Raw genomic sequence first — 20,497 nt, 5'->3', positions numbered from 1 at the left:
GGACATTGTTTACATTTTGTTTGTTCATCCAGCTCAACAGAGATTGACGATATGTTGCGAAAATCAACCAACCTGCTGCTGACGAGAACACTCAGCAGCTGTCTGCAAAACCTCATTAAGAAACCTCACATAGGACTAACTGAGGTAGGATCAACGCTGATGTTACCTACAGAGCTCAATGTTTATTATTTCATTGAATCTAACACCTGAACCTTGTTTATCTGTGTGTAGCTGGTGCAGATCATCATTAACACCACCCACCTGGAGCAGGCCTGCAGGTACCTAGAGGAGTTCATAACAAACATCACCAACGTCTCCCCTGAAACAGTGCACACCACAAGACTCTATGGCTTGTCCACTTTCAAGGTATTATTGATAGACTTTTGGCTCAAGCAGGTAAAAAGACTGTTGCAGTAATCTAGGCATGATGAGATAAAAGCATGTCAAATGGTCTCAGTGTCATTAAAAGTTAAAGTCCGTGTAAAGTAAGAATAAATATGTGTTCTGAGTTTGACATACCACAGAAAAGTGTGTTGTTAACCACCCTGCCAAATTTGAATGATTAAAAAAAATCACCAAATATATGAAATTAGGCTTCAAAGTTGTTTAAAACTTTTTCTCTGCTCCCAAACGCTGTGGGAGTGCCCGCCGAGTCTGCTGAAACCCCGCCCCCTACCAAGTGTCACCTGTCAATCAAAGTCACCACCTCTACCAGAAACATGGACGCTACGTCTGAGAGCTTTCTGCTGCTAACTCGGCGGCTAGCTCAGCTAACTGGCTAACTGTAGACTGTAGTAGTAGTAGTGTGTGCTGAATGTATTGAATGTATTTATACCTCTACAGCAGCAGGGGTGGGTATATGATTTTCAGACCCGCCCACTAAATCCTGAACACAGAAATGTTGAAACACAGTTTGTGAAGCCTAGCTCCACAATTCAAATCTAAATGGTTGAAATGCTTTTCACACATTTTTTATGAATACATTTATGACATATTTAATGTGTTTAGAAGCAAATGTCTGAATTCACTTTCCACAGTCTTTAAAATTGGTTGATTTTAACCATGTTTCTACGATGGTTAAAACACGATTGTGATGTGCGGCTCAAAGTTTAAATTGGTACCAAACCACACACACAGATTGTTTTGCAACAGTCTTGATGTATACACTTAAAACTATATGATTTTTCTAATGAAGTCTGGTTAAAGGAACTCATAAAAGCTATTTTCCAGGATGCTCGTCACGCTGCAGAGGGAGAGATTTATACCAAACTCAACCAGAAGATCGATGAGTTTATCCAGCTGGCAGACTATGAATGGGGCATGGCTGAGTCCGACGGCCGCGCCTCTGGATATCTCATGGACCTGATCAACTTCCTGCGTTCCACTTTCCAGGTCTTCACACACCTCCCGGTGAGTTGGAGTGGCAGTGTTGTGTTTTTATTGATAATAGGGATGTGATCATTTTCCTTTTTTCTTGTTTTCTTTCCATTTTCCCTAAAACCCTTCCAGTTGTGTTGCTTTATGTTCATCACATCCCTATTAAACAGTCTGAAAGTGACTTGTTTTGAAGTTTGTGTGAAGTTGAAGTAAGTATGTGTTACGTTTGGTCCATATGCATGGTGACTGTGCTGTTACTGACTAGTAGACTGCTTTTTGCACATACTGACATTACCGTCACCTAAACAAGGCACATTTGGTGATAGCAAAGTGTGAAGGACTGGGTCAGTAAATGTGTGTTTTGGCAGCTGCAGCCTGTTCAGTTCCTCTGTCAGTGGGCCGCGTGCCTGCTCTTCTCTCCAAAAATCATTTTTTTTCACGTCTTGAATGAGTTCCAGCTTGTTTTGTTTTTGTGTTTTTCAAGAACCTTCCTCCCCATTTACACCCGCTGTAATGAACAGCGCTTTAACTGCTGTAATGATTTGTTTTACTGCCAGTTTTACTCCTTGATTAATTTGCCTTGTGTCAAGCATGCACAATTACTCTAGTTGACTTTACCTCCTCCTGTCCATTTATTGTTGCCACATTTCTTTTCCTGTCCTTTCCCTCTTTTCCCTCCCCCTCTTCCATTTTTGGTTGGTTTGGGGGTGTCTCTCTGCTCAGAATAACAACAATGACCATGCGTCGATGTCGGTGAGTATTCCTGCCTGGCTGTTACTCCGCTTATACTGCCGTTAGAAAGGCAGAAGGTGGAGTTGAAAAGCATGCTTATGTTTGACTGTGGAAACTCCACTACTCCAGGCTTGTTGGTTCTTCTGACACTTGTTTTTTTAACCCTTACTGGAGACACTGGATGTTTGCATTTGAGCAATAAATGCTCTCATCCAGAATTTTTTGTGAGGAAGGATAAAGTGGAAACAACCACCCCAAGAATGCTGCAACCTAATTTTACTTCTTTACTGTGTGTTGCTTACAAGGGTGTAGGTTTCAGATTAGCAGAGTAGAATGAAATGAATCTTAAAGTCTGGCATACATGCATCTGTCATCATGTGTGACAAAATGATCTCAGCTCAGAGCTCCACTAATAGCTTCTTCTGAGCTTAGTCACACATACTGAGCCTAAGTTTAAGACTGAACATCAGCTGGAATCTATTTTTGTGTTGATAATTACATCCACCATTCTCTATTTGCCTGCATTGCCCCAGTTGCATGCTTTTGTAACTTAACATTAATTATAATACATTTTATTTGATGTGTACTGTTGACTTTTGAGTTATGAGAGTGCATGGCATCAGACACAGGAATGTAAGGGGTTTAAATCATGGTCCCATATGAGGAGGTACTGTAGCTCTTTCCCTCAGGCATGCTCAGCCTTCACTTTGTTTTATGCACTTGATTTTATACCATCAGTTTGGTATGATCTGTACATACTCAGGAGTAAGAGTCAACTTGATACCATTTCACAACAAGCCTGTACACAGCAAGCCTGTACACTGCTACTTCAGATGCATGATGGTGTTTTGATATTCAGGGTCTAAAAAAGTATATCTGAAAATATCTGGAATTGTAGGAGTTAAAGCATTAAATTTGAGTGTAATTATAATAGTTTATGTTATTTATCATCATTATTATTATTATTTTCTGATTATTTTACATAAAATCAATCAACCTATTAATTAGAGTTTTAAAAAGTCAGCAGTTTGAACTATAATGAAACTAATCATTAGTTGTAGTCTTATATAAAATACTTTAAAATGAGTTTACCATTTCAACCCACTATAACAGTAAAATCCTGCTTTACATTATTATAGATCTCAGCAATGGTTTTATTTTTTCCTTAAAAAGGTCTTAAAAGTCATTACATTTGTTCTTATAAAAATGTGCAGACCCTGTTTTGAACCCATCTCCATGGTGTCTCTGCTTCACTATAACATCCATACTATCAAGCCTTCTCCCTTTTGAAAAATGAGTGGATGGCTGGATGATTGGCCCAGAAAACAAATTTGCCATTTTAGTATTTTGTTTTTAGGATTTGCACAATTAAGCAGGAGTAGCAAAAGACCTGCACCACCTGCTAGGCTGTCATTGTCATGCATATTCAAAAAATACATGGAAAATACTAAGTAGAGCAAGACATCAACTTGAATAACCAGAGCAGAAAGGTCTACACAGAGTTTGTCTTTTTAACTCTTCCATACTGTTCACGTTCTAATTTGGTCCAGTTTTACATTTGAAAGAAGAAAAAGCACCTTAAACACTTTTCTTTTAGCCAGAAATGTGAAGACTGTTCTTCCTGTGACCCAAAATATACAAAAAACGGAAATTTTTTAAAAGCATTTGTGCAGCTGATACCCATTTTTGTTGAGTATTTGACTCAGTTTAAAAACAGTTCATTCACATTTGATATCATATTGAACTCGTTATGTTCTCCTGTATTATGTGTATAAAAAGTGTAAAAACTGAAGAATAAACTCATTAAGAATGTATCACCAATTTATCAATGACTGATGAGGTATTCATGAACGATTTGTAGTTCAGATACGTTGTATAGAGACTTACCATCAGGTGATATTGTGAACAGTATGTAAGCGTTAAACATCAGCCTGATATTCAGCCGACTCAGCTCCTTTAACCAGAGATAATTCCTCGTTAACAAACACAGAGTGCAGGGTATTTTACAGTGTGTCAGTCTCATAGATGCAATCATTAAATTCACTATGAGATAATAAGAGAAACTAGCCACCTATCATTTACATTTCATTGAGCCCTAAAAGGAACACAGAACACTGTGTGTGGAAAATGAAAATGACTGCAACTTTTCTTCTTCTATGAACATGCATAAAGTTCCTTAGTGTTTTCCTCACTGGCATATTCTGTATCTGTGTGAACTGCCTCTAAGTTGGCCACCAGTCTAAGTAGAGTGAACAATTAGCTTGTGTGTGATCCAACAGATTTGGAGCCAATAAGCTGACTTTGCTGTATGTGATCCCAACTCATTTATATACACCATTTACACTATGTATCACTGCTGTCTGTCTGTCAGCCAATTGTCAGCATGAGTTTGAATCATAACTGGGATGTTGTGGAACTCAGATAAGGGAAAGCTAAAGATAAACCTTCATTTTGTGAGATTTTCTTGAATCAACCCTTGTCACTGCAGTTCAGAAACAATTCAGTCCTTTCTATTTTGGATTTTCTGTAATTGCAGGAATCCGTGATTGTCTCTCCATCATTGTGTTATAAGAGTTGTGTACTTCTCAGTAAGAAAGTTTGCCATGCTTTATCATTGAAATCTGAGTCACCACATCATCCTTGAGTGTGACAGTTGTTGCATGAATGTCATGAATGAGTATTGATAATGTTATGCTGCTCTGTTCCTGTTTGCACACAAGTAAACCAGGTATTGTTGATTCCTAGACTTGTAGAAAGGTTTAACCGATGACAGTGACATTTGTTCCAAGCTGAATAATGAGTTCAGACATGGATTCTCACAAAATCAAGAACACCTCAAGCCATGGGTGTAGATTTGGGTATGGATGGTAGGGACGCCTCCTTACCAATAGTAAGGTGTTCCTGGATACAACAAGTACACTCATCTATACACTACTAGTGTACTAGGTATATACTTCTAGTCCACATTTTAGTTTATTGAAGTATACTTAAAGTATAGTACAAGTACACTCTTCTATATAGAGCCATTGTACTAGTTCTATACTATATGATGTTGAACATATAAGTTTATAACAGGCGTAATACCTCAAAGCTAATGTGTGGAGTGAAAAACATTTTTATTCTGCTAAATGAAATGTAAGCACGAGTCAATGACTTGACCTTAGTCTGTACTTTGTGGCAGAAAGACGTAAAAAGTATACTAAAGTACAAGTATAAGCTTTAGTATTAAAGTATAAGTGTAAGTCTTAGTATTAATGTACTTAGTCTTTTCTTTGTACTTTTCAGTATAAGCCAAGTATACTTCACTATACTATTCTTAAGTATATAAAATATAGTATGTAAAAAGTAAACTTCAAGTATACTGCCTCAGTTTTAGTATAAAATAAGTATACTCGTAGTACACTTGAATAAACTACTTTTTGCTAAGGGAAGATATCTGCAGAGCTGTTAGTGTGTTGTGTTATACTCAACCTGGTGATCTGACAACCCTCAACTCCAAGCTGTACACGTTGTTGACTAGTAGCAGCCCAGCAGCAGCAGTGGTGTAGTTAGTGATATGAAGAATCTGAAGCATTTAGGATTTATAGTTTAAATGTTCCAAAAGTCACAGAATTAAAACAACATCGGATTGAAATGATTATTTGCATGTCAGCAGCGTGGCTCTGTCATGAAAGTCTGAAGCACATCACCTACAAATTTCTACACATATCATAACATAACATTATATCATAACATTTATAATAGGGCCGTTTCCATTGCAGGAACTTTGGGGTCATTTTACGGGGCTGTCCATTGGCGCGTGTCTCCATAGAAGGAATCCCTGAAGAACTCCCACATCTTTTACAGGGGCAAAACGAGTCCCTTGAGGTTGGCTTGAGGTTGACTCGGTGCTGATTGGGTATACTCAAAGCGGGATGTGACATCAACGGAAAGCGACAAAATAAGCGTGACGATCAAAACTGTTGCAGAATGATTAGGTCACCTCCAGAGTCCTTTGGGTCCTATCAAGGTCCTACTCTGCTATGGAGACACAACAGCTGAGAGGACAGAGTGAGAGGACGTTCCTGTAAAGTTCCCACCTCCTAAATTTTACCCAGAACTTCCTTAATGGAAACGAGACTTATGACAGTCTATGATATGTTATTTTTATATATGAATTCTGGTCTCAGTTTCACCATAGTTAAACTCAAACCTACACCCTTGTCTCAAGCAGAGAAAACTCTCAGAATTCTTATTTGCTTTGGAGTTGTAAACATGATGCTGTAGAAGTATATGGAGTGGTACATAATTATATATAATATATTGGTTGAGCTTGTGTTGTGCCTTACCTGCATGTGTTGGACCATCTGTGGTTTTTGTTTCACCAATAATATGTTGTATAGAAGACATTATAGCACTGTGAATAATCTCATGCCTTTTAGTGAGCGCTCTCATCACCCACTGATAATAGAATGTTTATGGTATTATAAAGCATGTTTATGGTACATATTCATGGTACGGTTGCATAGTAGTTCTCTATTAGGCTAGCTCGGGGGTTAGGAACCTTTTAACCATGTCAAAGGTGTTTCCTTTTTGATAAGTCCATTATTCTTCTGTTTATTAAAATATTCCTGTTGTCTTGCAATATGCTGACGGCTCAGAAATTCTCTTCTCATTAATTTTAAACACTGTTGGGCCTTAGGTATTAATGTACAATGAAGATTGTCATGAAATAAACAGATCTGAGAGTTTTTAATAAAACATTTTTTGCAATGCTTTGAGCCTCAATTAGATTCCATCCACTTCCCTTGTATTGGAGGGACATCATAAAGTCAATTTACAGTCAAATGAGTAAGTATGGAATATATTTGTGACCTCTGATAATTGACCCTTAAAACCAAATATTGAAAATAGGTCACTTACCCTCCATCTTCATATCACAAGTAGCTCAAATGATAATCATCAGAATGACATTTGACCTAAAACGTGTGTACCATCAAACACCCTCATGCTCTATCTTAGTCCTTGTGTCTTCATCTTTTGCACATTTGTTCCTGCTTCTATATAAGTCATTCATCATGTTGTGTCTGTCTGTTTGATCTGTTGTTTCCATTATGACTTGTATTGACATCATGCACAATGTCAATACAGTGTGCTGAGAAAATGGCCATTCTTTTTTCTTTTTTTATGTGTGTATACAATGAGTGTTGCCTTTCAGACATCATCACCCTTGCTGAGAATAGACAAAGGGCAGTAGCTTCTGGCAATCAGCTGGTCACATTACTTTCTCAGATAATATTTCATCAGTACAGTAGTTGTAGGCAGTCTTTACCCAAACATGCACCTCAATACAGTAGTTGTAGGCATGCCTCTTAAGTACAGATGTTTATACTCAAGAAGAACAGTGTTCCATAAAAGTGGATGGTCCAGCACAGTTTACAAGTTATGATAGCTTCCTCTGTTTTAAACCTTAAAGTTGGGTCAAACATGCACATGTACATGTCAGAGTTCTCAAAGCTGAACTTGCTGCAAGAGATTTGTGTGGATTTAGTTTGCCTTTTGAGTGAATCCACTTCCTGTGGCAGCTCTGTTAAAATTAACAGATCTTCCTCCATAACTTTGCTGTTTTAAATGCAGGTGTGACCCAGCCTCAAGACTCCAAGCACTCAGTGTCTGTGTGGATACTTTGACAGTTCCACACAGTCTTTTTCAGTACTCGTTAGCATGTCTAATCCAAAAATAGATCTCAAACATGTTGCGTTTGCTTCCAGTATGCAAGTTGAACAGGTATTGACATTTTGTTAGGAATAACTTTTCATTCTCATATCTTGTACAGCACTGCTGATGCAAGTGATGTTGACTAAGTCATGTTTTACAGAACTCATGTACCTTTTTTCCAGTATGTTCTAGTGGGGTTTCTTTCTTAAGCAGCTGTAAATTGTCTAAGTTGGAAGATGCCGGATTTGTTTTTAAAGTCTGTGTAAAGCAATAATAAATATGTATTCAAAGTTTGTCACACCACAGAAAAATGTGTAATTAACCACCCAGCTATATTAAAGGTTTCAAAATCATAGAAAAATAAGGATTATTTGCGCTCATTATTTTGTAACATTTATAATGTTTCATCTTCCTTTACACAGACTTTAATTCACTTTTGAAAATTGAAATATCCAGCTTTGGTGTTTGCGCCCCGTAGGTTCCTGACCCCTGGGCTAGATGGTAGATGGTATGAAGTGCAGGTTACTATGACTATGATGATACATGTGTATTATGCTCTGTTTACCCAGAGTTCAAGGTGAAGCTAACACTTCTTTTGCCCTTCTTGCTTTTTATCCCCCATGTCTATTTTTATTCCTATATCTTCTTCCCACTATCCCTCCTTCTGTTCTTTTACCATTTAACCTTTTAATCTCTTGCCGATTTGTTCCCCACAATATCTTTTATACCTCCTTACTCCCTTTCTTTCACAAATCTGTCCTTCTTACAAATCATACCATCCCAATCCTCTGCATCCATGATCCTTCCCTCTCTTTATTCATGTTCATACCGCCTCTGTCCCTGCCTTCTCATTCTCATTTACTATCCTCATCTGTCTTACACTGTTCCATCTTTCCCTCTTGTCTTGCATCCTGTCTTTCTCTGTCACCCTTCCTTTTCTTTCCCTCCCTCTTTCCCCCCCCCGTCCCTCTCTCTGCAGGGTAAAGTGGCTCAGACAGCGTGCATGTCAGCCTGTAAGCATCTTTCCACGTCACTGATGCAGATGCTGCTGGACACAGAACTGAAACAGATCAGCATGGGGGCGATTCAGCAGTTCAACTTGGATGTCATTCAATGTGAATGTGAGTATAAAGAGATTTGATGTTAATTGTTTTAATGTTTGCAAGTGTCATTTTCTCTTACTGGTCTGTAGGTGTATTTGTGTGAGAGATAACGAGAAAAAACATGAATGAATGAATTTCCTGATTTCCAAATAGTCAGTAGCCTGGTTAAGAATTAGTTCAAGCACATAACTACCTATAAAATCACAACTTAATGTTTTTACATCTCAGTTTTTGTCCAAATTGAAAAAAAAAACATGTTAAAGTCAGTGTAAAGTAAGAATAAATATGTGTTCTGAGTTTGACATACCACAGAAAAATGTGTTGTTAACCACCCTGCCAAATTTGAATGATTAAAAAAATCACCAAATATATGAAATTAGGCTTCAAAGTTGTGTAAAACTCAGCCTCTTTCTCTGCTACCAAACGCTGTGGGAGTGCCCGGCGAGTTCGCTGAAACAAAGTCACCACCTCTACCAGAAACTTTCTGCTGCTAGCTCGGCGGCTAGCTTGGCGGTTACCTCAGCTAACTGGCTAACTGTAGACTGTAGTAGTAGCAGTGTGTGCTGAATGTATTTATACCTCTACAGCAGCAGGGGTGGGTTAATGCTAAATTTTAAGACCCTCCCACTAAATCCTGAACACAGAAATGTTGAAACACAGTTTGTGAAGTCTAGCTCCACAATTCAAATCTAAATGGTTGAAATGCTTTTTACACATTTTTTAGAAATACATTTATGACCTATTTAATGTGTTTAGAAGAAAATGTCTGAATTCACTTTACACGGTCAGATAGAATAGAGAGCTTTAGGGGTGGTTTTAAACTTTGGATAGAACAAAGCTAGCACAGAGTAAAAAGTACAGATGAGAGATCGATATCAATTTTCTCATCTAATGCTCAACAAGAAAGCGAGTAACCTTTTTTTTTTTTTTGAGTGGGTTTGTGGGTTTTCAGATGAGACACCACCACAGTAATGGCAGCTTGTCTTCTTCCACCTACAGCTTAAAACAGATCTAAAGCAGGCTGTCGTTTTTAATGGCCAAAGAGACATGGGTGTGGCATGAGAAACAGTATCATCTGCATAGAACTGTACATTACAATATGGAGTGGCAGAGATTATATCATTTACATATACAGAATCATTTGCCATCTTTTTTTCAGCAGGTATATAAAGCACAGCAGATTGGTGGTGATCATCCACAGCCTTGACAATATCAATATATTACAGTATTGTGGCTGTTGTTTTGCTGTGACATGGTCTTAATTCAATCTTGACATCTGAGGTTGTAATATTATATTGTATTATTGCTGTATTATTAGACATTGATACAGAAAACAAACACATTTCTCTGTGTGTGTGTGTGTGTGTGTGTGTGTGTGTGTGTCTCTGTGTGTGTCTGTGGGTGTGGGTCAGCCAAAGTTCAGCACTGCATCAGATAATCCAGGGATCCACAACATGACAGTATTATATCACCTTTCTGTTTTGTTCTAATGTGATACTGATGCTAGTGAGTTCCTGCAAAGGCATGGAGGGTTTATCAGATCATCACTGTGTTGATTCCTGGAAATCCACAGCTTCATGGCTTGTGGAGACAGTGATGCTGTAACTGATGCTGTGTTTAGACAACAAAATGAATGAGTGATGGATTTTGACAGAAGTAATGCGGGAGTTTTGGGAAATATTTCTCATGATGTTAAGGATAGAGCACAGAAGTATGATTAAATTACACCAAATGCCCTCAATGTGCAGCATTCATGTATTTAAAATAGGGCCAGACTCATACTTGATTTTAGGGGCTGATGCCGATATCGATATTATGGAGCAAAAAATTCAGATATCAATATATTGGCTGATAATGTTATATGTACAGAATATAGACATAAACACACATATTTTGCAGTGATCCCTCAATTTAGGTTATCAAACACTTGTGACAAAGATATGTAATGGATATTGATATATTACAGTTTAGTGTATAAAATGACATCAGTGCACTGAAACAGTATCATACATATATTAAACTTGAAGTAAGAAAAATGATCAAATATACATAAAATGCTACTTATAAAACGTAAAAAATCTTTTAAAAATATCGGCATATGTCGACAACATATTTGCCAATACTGATATATCTGTGATTGGTCAATATCGGCCAATCATATCGGCTGATCAATATATCGTCCAGGCTCTAATTGAAAACACAGTGTAATGATTGTTACATTGATAGTATACTACTATAGTATACTTATAGCAAATAAATACATGCATCCAACAATGCAGACATAAATGCATCAAAATGGATATTAAAACTCTACATGCACACAAACTCACACATTTATCTTTTTAATGAGTCTTAAGCCTGATCATTATATTCTATGCATGTACTCCCTGTAATGTGGTTGAGGTGGGTGATGGGGCCAAAAATCAAGTTTAAAAATCATATAACATAATCAGCTAACTAGTATCATGTTTTCCTGAATTATTTATTTATAATTATTTATATCTATTGAAGTTAAAGATGAGCAAGGTGTAACTTTTTAATGATCATATTCAAAATATTCAATAACATTGTTCATGGATACATATATTATGTTGTTATAAACATATATTATACGTTTAAGTAAACATAAAGGAAATATTCATAATAGCCAAAAACTAATATATTTGTCATTATTATCTTATTACAGATATTTCTCTATTGACATGTAGTATGTCAGCCATTAAATAACAATAAATTACAATACAGAAAATGACAAAGATATCTTTAAGGTTATTTAGAAATCTTGACGCCATCCCACAGTTTGTCCACCAGAGAGCACTTACAAGTTTCCTTTTACACTATAAAATATCCTGCTGAGTACACATCTTCACCAGTAGAAGAATAATACAATTTAAAAATGTTTCTTCATTATATGTTTATCTAAAAAAAATGTAAACTCTCAATAATGAGTAATAATAATAAAACTTAATCTATATAGCACTTTTCAAAAATAAGTTGTGCTTCACAGACATAAAACAAAAAGGAAAATAGACCACCATAACAAATTAGAGTCATTTCAGTGCAATCAAGAAATAGAAACATAGATAAAAGACAATGAATAAAAATCTAATAATCTAAAATAATTAAAATCCATTTTTTTAAGAATTAGTTTTAAAGAGGACACTGAGGTAGGTTGTGTGTGTGTCAGTAGAAGGACACATATTAGTTCAATACTCAAAAAGCTCATTATTAGTCCGACTCTCTTGGCAACAAGCTGGACTCACCCAGTGACAAATGTAGTGGTTTCGGGGCCCAAGGCAAACTCAATCATGGGGCCTTCTTTGTTCTTTATTTGCACCCTTTCACACTAACTATCATAACATGTTGATCATATAGTTCTTTGTCTGTGCAGTAACCAGTAACAAACTGTCAGATGAATGAAGCACAATTATCATTTTGTGGTTTAATGAGTTAGAATAGTAACATCATTTCATATGTTTCATATCTAAACATCAACATCAGTAAATCTATTGCTGAGTAGTTGAATGGCTGTTTATATGTGGTGCTGAGATCTGGCTCTATGTGCTGTGTACTATAGAAGTTTAAACTGATGGTTGTCTGGTGGTATTTTTTGTGTCTTCTCAGTGTTTGCCAGCTCTGAGCCGGTTCCTGGTTTCCAAGGAGACACACTCCAGCTGGCCTTCATTGACCTACGACAGGTAAACCATGTCACTGTGTTGAATTGTTATTTTTCATATACCATTCAGTGTTGCTGCCAGGAATGGAAATGCATTCAGTGCAATGCAACATTTAAACATTATTCAACCAACTCACTTAAAGAAATAAGAGAGAGGTAGAAAGCTTCCATGTGTAGACAATTGAGAGAGGTGTGGTAATTATGAATTATTATGATTCTCAGGTTTCTCATTGGATCACACTGTTGAATAGAGCAAGTATCATTCCTGCATCACTTTAACATCTGTCAGTCACTTTGGGAGTGATAACATGTTCTGATTCTGTGTCTTAAAATTTAGTGGTGAGTTCCCTTCAGCAACGTTATTTCTCCACTGAGCACTAATAATAATAATAATAATAATAATGATAATGATAATGATAATTAAAGCTGCAGCGGTGAACGGGCCCTCGCCCCCCACCCCATGCATGTCGGTTTACAGATACAATAGGGCTTTGCGCTGGTCAGCGCTCGGGCCCTAATAATAACAATGATAATAAATATTTTATTTTTGGATAGGGACAGTGCACATTGATGAACATCGATATTTAAACATCTCTGTAAACATGCCCAATTATAGCAAAGCTGCTAATTTGCATCCGTAGTCCCTAGTGAATAAATAAAAAGAATACAAATAGAAGAGACAACACACACACACACACACACACAGCACACAATCAAAAGGATACCAGATCCAGACAGGATATAATAATGTAATAAAAAGTAATATGTTAGAATAGGTTCTGGTTTCTCCTGTACAGTCCTTTCCTCATTTAACTCCTTCTCTTTTACCCTTAACTCTTAATTAATGATGTGTCAAACTTCATAAGCAATCTACAGGGATGAGCAGTGTTAGAAGCAGTCTATATTTGAAAGATTTACTCCTCTGACACAAAAAAAGCTCAACTCTTCATAGCTGAACATTTGAACCAAGAGTTAAAGATGATCAAAGATGACAAAGACACAACAGTGACCAATGAAGCTGATGAGACTCACTGAAAAAAACAAACCCATATTTAGTTAGAAATCATCTCTGTAGCTTTTCATCTAGTGTGCCAACTTCCCACTGCTGGCCCACGTTTCACCTCCTCTAAATCACCTCCAACAATATTGTCTTTCATTTTCTTTTCCAGTCTCGTGCCTCGACCTTTTCAACTTTCACCTGTCCTATAGTTCACCTGCTCAGAAAAAATGTCACAAGCACAAACCCACCGCCTCGTCTTTAGCTGTAAACACCAGTGGTATGTAAAGTGTTGCTGGCTCTCATTAACTTGTGTCTGTGTTGACGTTAGTTAATCTGAGCCTGAGGTGGAGGCTTGGCTCTGCATCCAGTCCGGGTCACACACACCACACTGAGGGATTTTGTTGAATACGCTGTAAGAAGATTGGTAACTTTTAAGATTATTTTTAGTAGAACCTCTGAAAAAGATAAACTCATCACCTACAGTCAATACTTAACACATCTGGCTGTGCTTGATTCATTTTCCCACCTTAATAATCAAGAGTGAGGAACCCAATGAGATGCTTTTTGGAGCCAGGAGTTGAGTCAACAAACCCCTTCTCTAAAATATTTGAATTATGTGTATTGTTCAACTTAATACAACTCAACTGTTACCAAAAGAAATACTTCATAACTTTGTCTCTATTTTCACTATAACACATTACCAGATTGCATTGATCTTTGCTGAAAACTTCCAAGGAAATTATAACTAACCAATAAATAAAGTGTTACCATTTTATTTCCCAACAGTCCTAAAATGTGTTTGAAAAGCCCTCTCCAGTCTAAATGCTGGTGGAGAGGTACTGAATCCCATGTATTTAATTAGTTTGTTGTCCTAAAATGTAAACTACAACTCAAATAACTTTGTCCATAACTTATCTATAATTAGTATCATTCTCTCCAGATAAACACAGGAAATCATTAGAAGATTACACACCTAAAAAAATAAAGCTTAACCTGAAATTTAAATAGAAACAGTCTACTAGGATGTGGTTGTAAGTGTAACATGTTACTTTATGCACCCCTATCTGATAGAAAATCCAAAAGGACATGACCTCAGTGTCCTCAGTGGCCGGCTCTGTTTACAGCTGGAGCTTCAGCATATTTTCCTGCGATGCAGCTCATTAGACATGATGTGTCCATGTTCCCTTTTATACAAGCTGCTTGGTTGACATGTTAATCCTAGCCTTAGGTAAAGTGGTAGGAAGGCATCCACAGGCTGAGGTTACACACAGGTCATCCTTTTACTTTCCCTTTATCTTATGGCTGCTGATTTAACTGTTATTCTGTAACCATTTAGGAGAATTGAAAGTTAAATGTGTAGAGATATAATAATAGCCTATATTATAAAAAGGATTAAAGATTCAATTATTTTGAAGTTATTCTGTTCTACATAAAAACAGGTTTATAGTTTGCTTCAATGTTCTGTTTTGTGCTAAAGAGCTAATGTTAGAGCTGTGCAATATGATCACATTTCACAATAAAGGTCATTTTAATATCCAGATAACTTACTAATGAACAGTTTCTGTAAAGTCAGTGAATGAACGGTTTATATAAAAATAAAAAGACCACATTGAAAGGCCTTTTTTAAAACATATTGAATTATATACTAAAAAGATTACTCATATTTGGTTATTTTTCTCCTTTTATTTAGAACCTTTGTGCATTTTTTAAACAAATTAAGAATTGTGCAAAATACAGATTTGTGGTCTGTGTCAGACTTTTCATACCTAAACCATGTCCATGTGATAGAAGTAGCCCCTCTCTACCTTAAACCAATGAGTAAGAAGTAGCCCCTCTCTACCTTAAACCAATGAGTAAGAAGTAGCCCCTCTCTACCTTAAACCAATGAGTAAGAAGTAGCCCCTCTCTACCTTAAACCAATGAGTAAGAAGAAGCCCCTCTCTACCTTAAACCAATGAGTAAGAAGTAGCCCCTCTCTACCTTAAACCAATGAGTAAGAAGTAGCCCCTCTCTACCTTAAACCAATGAGTAAGAAGTAGCCCCTCTCTACCTTAAACCAATGAGTAAGAAGTAGCCCCTCTTTTAGGTATGAGCCCCTTGTTTTATCTTGAAAGGTTGGAGTCCTTCATTGTTCAGTTCTGTGTCACGTTCACTCTCCTTCATCCAGATGTCCTGCCTGTATCTGTGCCATGCAGAAGAATGCAAAGCAATACAATCAATAATAGAACATAATATGAAACCATAGACAGTCTCCTATCGTCACATGATATATATCTCATCATATTGCACAGCCTCAGCTAATGTTAATGCAGTGACTTGTGAAAATATAACTTGATGGATGAAAGAACTAGTCATTAAATGCATTCCACATGTGAAAACCTGTCTTTAAAATAAGCATGCTCACATCATCTGAGATATGGAATGACTTCATATAGACAGAAGACAGAAGTAAAAGAGTGTTGAGAAGACTAGAAAGGTGCTGTATCAATGGAATCATGCATTTACTGTACATGTGGTTTTCTTTAAGTGGCCAGTTTAAGCAAGCCTCAGACTGCACTGTTCCTATTCCAGAGAATAAAGTGAGGCAGAAATCAGCACCATCATTCCCTCCTACATAATATGAACCAATAACAACCTGAGCCAACAGATATTGGGTGTGAAATGATGGACAAGTATTTGACTCTTATTAACACATAGTGATCAACAGAAAAGACAAAAATATTTAGTACTCTGATCCCAACATGGTGTATTCAACTGTATTTATTTGAATGTTGCTGCTTTTGTTCTTTCTGGAGTTGTAGCTGATAAAATGATACAAATGTTAACAAGTAGTGATTAGATAGGTGCTCTGAGAATGTGTGGCTGGTACTTTCTCACACATGAAGCCAGCGTGTGAAACGGGGACTAGGTGCTCAGTTGGAGTCAACATATTGCTATTTATGACCATGCAAGTTTCTCCAGGCTTGAACATGGACCTAGACTCAATGTCAGACCTGGAGTTGACCGTTTCTCACCTGTGGTCCACCAGTCTCTGATGACAAGCCCACAGTGAGCAAGAAAATAGCCACACCTGCCATTAATACTCTTTTTTTTTTATAGCAAACAATGCAAGTCATTGTATCAATATCAATATCATTTAATGTGAGACATCCAGAGTGAAGCTTCAGAAGTGCATAAAGAGAAGGAAAGCAGAGAAGGATCTCTAGAGTTTCAGACTTATTGTTTGAATGTAAAGGTGAAACCTGGAAGTTCCATAACAGACCAGAAGCTAATGTCACAGGGATGATGATGTATCTGACACAATCACACACACACACACACACACACACACACACACACACACACACAAAGCTTATTCTCTTTATCTTTATCTCAGGCTCTTTCTGTTAAGCACAAACATTAACCTTAGCCTTACTCTAAACGTCTGCTGTCAGATCTCCATTACAAACACAAAGCCTTCTTCAGCCAACACATTTCCAATATAGTTCAGTTTCTTGTCAATGTTTTTAGTCTGACAGCAGATCTTGAAAAACATCTACTGCTCAAATGTGATCAATGTTGTGACAGACTCTTTGTGGCTGGACCTAACTTGTTTAATGGCTGTATGCTGCATCTCATCTTATCTTCTTATCACTAACAAACAAAATACTGTATATCAGGGCTATTCAATTAAAACTCACTGAGGTCCATTTAGTGTAAATGTCCTCTATAGTGATCGTGCAGATCATCATAATGTGTGTTATTGTTCAGTATCTTGAAGTAGCATTGTAGTTCCATCAGCATGTGTGTCTAGTGTCTAGATTGTAGACTGTCACATAAATACAGTACAATTCAGTTATTAGTATTTACACTCAACTGGTGGGATTCAAATACACTGTTCTCCCTGCTGGAAACAGCTAGATTCTGCTACAGCTTCCTCCCCCTACCAACCATCAGGCTGTTGAATTCACAGTAATCCCCCCACCTACATACATACACACACACACACACACACACACACACACACACACACACACACACTGCACTGTTCCATGGACTGTACAAGCTTATATACTGCTGCTGTGCAATATATTTATGCAAATGTGCAATATATTTTAGTATCTTTATACATAGTTTTATTTGATAATATTTTGCATTATTTTTGAACCATTGCAAGAGAATCTGTATGTTGTATAATCTGAATGAGAAATATCTATCTATATCTATCTAATCTAATCTAATCTAAAAGGCTTGTGTGCACGCATACACACACACACACACACACAGCCTACCTTTCTCTATCCGTCTGGTTCCAGAAGCTGAATATTTCCACAAGTATTTACCACTTCATTGTAATGATAACATGACTGAGCTCGCCCTGCTCAATCCTCCTACATTACACTGCCTGCTGCTGTCTTCACTGTGTCTGGGCTCTTCTATCAGATGTATGTGACAGAGTGGAGCGATATAGGTTGGGTACTCCATTAGAAATCCTGCTTTTTGTTTCTGAAGATGAAGTTTGGACTAAGTGCACTTCATCTATATTACAGCTGTTTGATGTGTCAGTACAGACTTGGGTGTACTAAAGATGTCAGTCCAAATACTCATTGAAAACACTGTTGATAATTTGTACATTTTATTGAAGTGACAGCTCTACTTTAATCAAGGCTTCTTTAGCCAAAGGCCACATTGTGCAACTGCATTTTATAGGAAAATATGTGTGTCATCTCAAGACTTGGCATGAGCAGATCCTCCAGATTAAACATGTGAAAACAACACAAAAGAGAAGTCCTTACTAAAACAAGCTGACAGTAAGAGGAGGAGGGTAATTCACATGTTCAGAGCACATTATTTAACCTTCATGTTATATTCCTGTTTTATTTGAAATTATACCTCATTTTTGAGTAAAAAAAAAATATGTTGATGGATAATCACAAGCTGACACATGTTAAAAGTTTAGTCAGGATGCTGTTTTGAACTTAATCACACCTGTTGTCCTCTTAGTTCAAAACTGACCTGGTCTGGTTTGACTGTTTAAAGCATAAAGTACAAATGATCACCCAATTCAATGAAAGTAGTGATGATTATACTTGCAAAGAATGGAATGTACTATGGAACCATCCATGTGATTATCAGGCAATTAGACAAAATATATCCATATTTCTGATAGAAAGGCAATTTCAAAACAGGTCAAATTTTAGCCGAGGACAACAGGAGAGTTAAAGAACTAAATAGCACATAATAACACATAGATCACATTTAGAAAAAGATTTACCATATTATATCATCATCAGATTCTTTGAGATATCCAAAGGACAAATTGATCTGGCTGAAGTCCAGTTGTGATTGGATTTAGTTTTCATAGGTTTTGGCCTTGGGCTCCATCAGTCATGTTGACTTAGTGCTTAGTAATGTAACTACAGAGAGCTCAGTGCCAAAGTAGAGTTCTGACAGGATAAGAAACATGATCAGTCAGACAGGTTGGAAACAAACCAACACTCTGGAGGTGAGAGTGAAAGTGACAGGTGTATTGCTATAGCAGTCTATCAGTAAATAACATGACATTGCAGTAGAGAAATACAGAGGACATGGGGGTTCAGCAATAAGGGAACATTCAAAGAAAAAAAGAGAAAATAAATAAATAAAGGTGTATCCACATCATTTAGAAAAAAGTATTCCCAAAATACTCCTAATTAACCACATAAGTACTATAAATATATAGAATAAATACACATATGTACACCCATACCAACACTTGCATACACTGATTTATTCATATACACATACATTCAAATATATATAAATTCAGCATTACAAAAACAACAAGTAGATAAGATAAAGTTTTAAAACAGGACATGGTTGAGGTAAACAGTATTTCTATTACATACAGTCTGTTCATCAGAGACACATGTCATTGCTGATATTGTATCTGATGAATGATCCAGGATGTGTGTGGCTTTAGTAAGCACACATGCCATGTTGCTATTAACCCTTCTGTTAGCTTTAGCCAGTCTGACAAGCTCATAGTTCCTGTTCTGTTAGACTTGTCTGAAGTGAGGTCACTGTGTCCTGTGTCTGAGTGATAGAACTGATGGCTAATCCTATCAAAATAAGATTCAAGGTGAAGTATTTAAAGGGCTTATTTTACCAAATCAGCTTATGGCTCATCATTAGCTCCAGGTGAGAATAATGGTATTATCGCTAAGCCTCTCTCTCTCTCTCTCTCTCTCCCTCTCTCTCGCCCTCTCTCTCTCAGCTGAATAATGCTATTATCACTAAGCTGTTCTTTCACTGCTCTTTCAACATGACCCAAACACCCAGCTGTTTCACCCTATGACATTAGCATACACTGTGTGTGTGGGTGGGGTAGGAAGGGTCATCTCCATCAGGTTAACCAGGGGTCGTAGGGGGGATCGGGGGGGAGGTCATTTAAAATGTTCCTGTTCACACTTCACACTCATCATGTAGCAGCAGAACCCCCCCCCCCCCCTTTATTCTCTCTGCAGCTCTCACTCTGGTGTCTTTTCTCTGATAAACAAGTGTTTACCATCAACACATGACCTGGCTTTAATAGCACTCTCACTCTGCTTGGCTTTGCTGCAGTGGATATATATGTTCAACAGGATTACTGTAAGCTTTACAGGAGACTACTTCCCTCTCAGTCATCATTCTGCTCTCAATCCAAGACAACATGATTGTAGAATTTAAGATGCTGCATACTAACAGTGACAAATCCATACTCTGTACCCTGCAGTGACAAAGCCTTAGACAAGGTCCAGTGCAAGTCTGTAGATTAGTAGTGTTGTGTATTGAGCTACATGAGCCTGTATTTACAGAGTGTGGTTCAGACCACATCTGCACCAGTGAACCAACTTAAAACATCAAATGTCCCAAGATTGTGACCTTCCTGTTCCCAAGTGTCCATAAATCAGA

The 20,497-nt window shown here is 37.2% G+C and overlaps 1 protein-coding gene across 2 annotated transcripts in view; it reads left to right on the top strand.

Moving 5' to 3' along the window:
• Nucleotides 1–20,497, top strand: part of exoc6 (exocyst complex component 6) — a 60,300-nt gene that overhangs the window by 35,334 nt on the left and 4,469 nt on the right. For both annotated transcript variants that reach the window (XM_053340938.1, XM_053340937.1), the window contains exons 17-21: nucleotides 33–144; nucleotides 232–366; nucleotides 1,231–1,410; nucleotides 8,786–8,927; nucleotides 12,534–12,607. In XM_053340938.1, the coding sequence (XP_053196913.1) occupies nucleotides 33–144; nucleotides 232–366; nucleotides 1,231–1,410; nucleotides 8,786–8,927; nucleotides 12,534–12,607 (643 nt within the window). The remainder of the gene's footprint in view (nucleotides 1–32; nucleotides 145–231; nucleotides 367–1,230; nucleotides 1,411–8,785; nucleotides 8,928–12,533; nucleotides 12,608–20,497) is intronic.

The sequence above is a fragment of the Scomber japonicus genome, chromosome 20, assembly GCF_027409825.1.
Source record: "Scomber japonicus isolate fScoJap1 chromosome 20, fScoJap1.pri, whole genome shotgun sequence".
In the NCBI taxonomy this organism is placed as follows: domain Eukaryota; kingdom Metazoa; phylum Chordata; class Actinopteri; order Scombriformes; family Scombridae; genus Scomber; species Scomber japonicus.
Note: the sequence above shows the minus strand (reverse complement) of the source record. Positions and strands in the feature narration are given on the sequence as shown.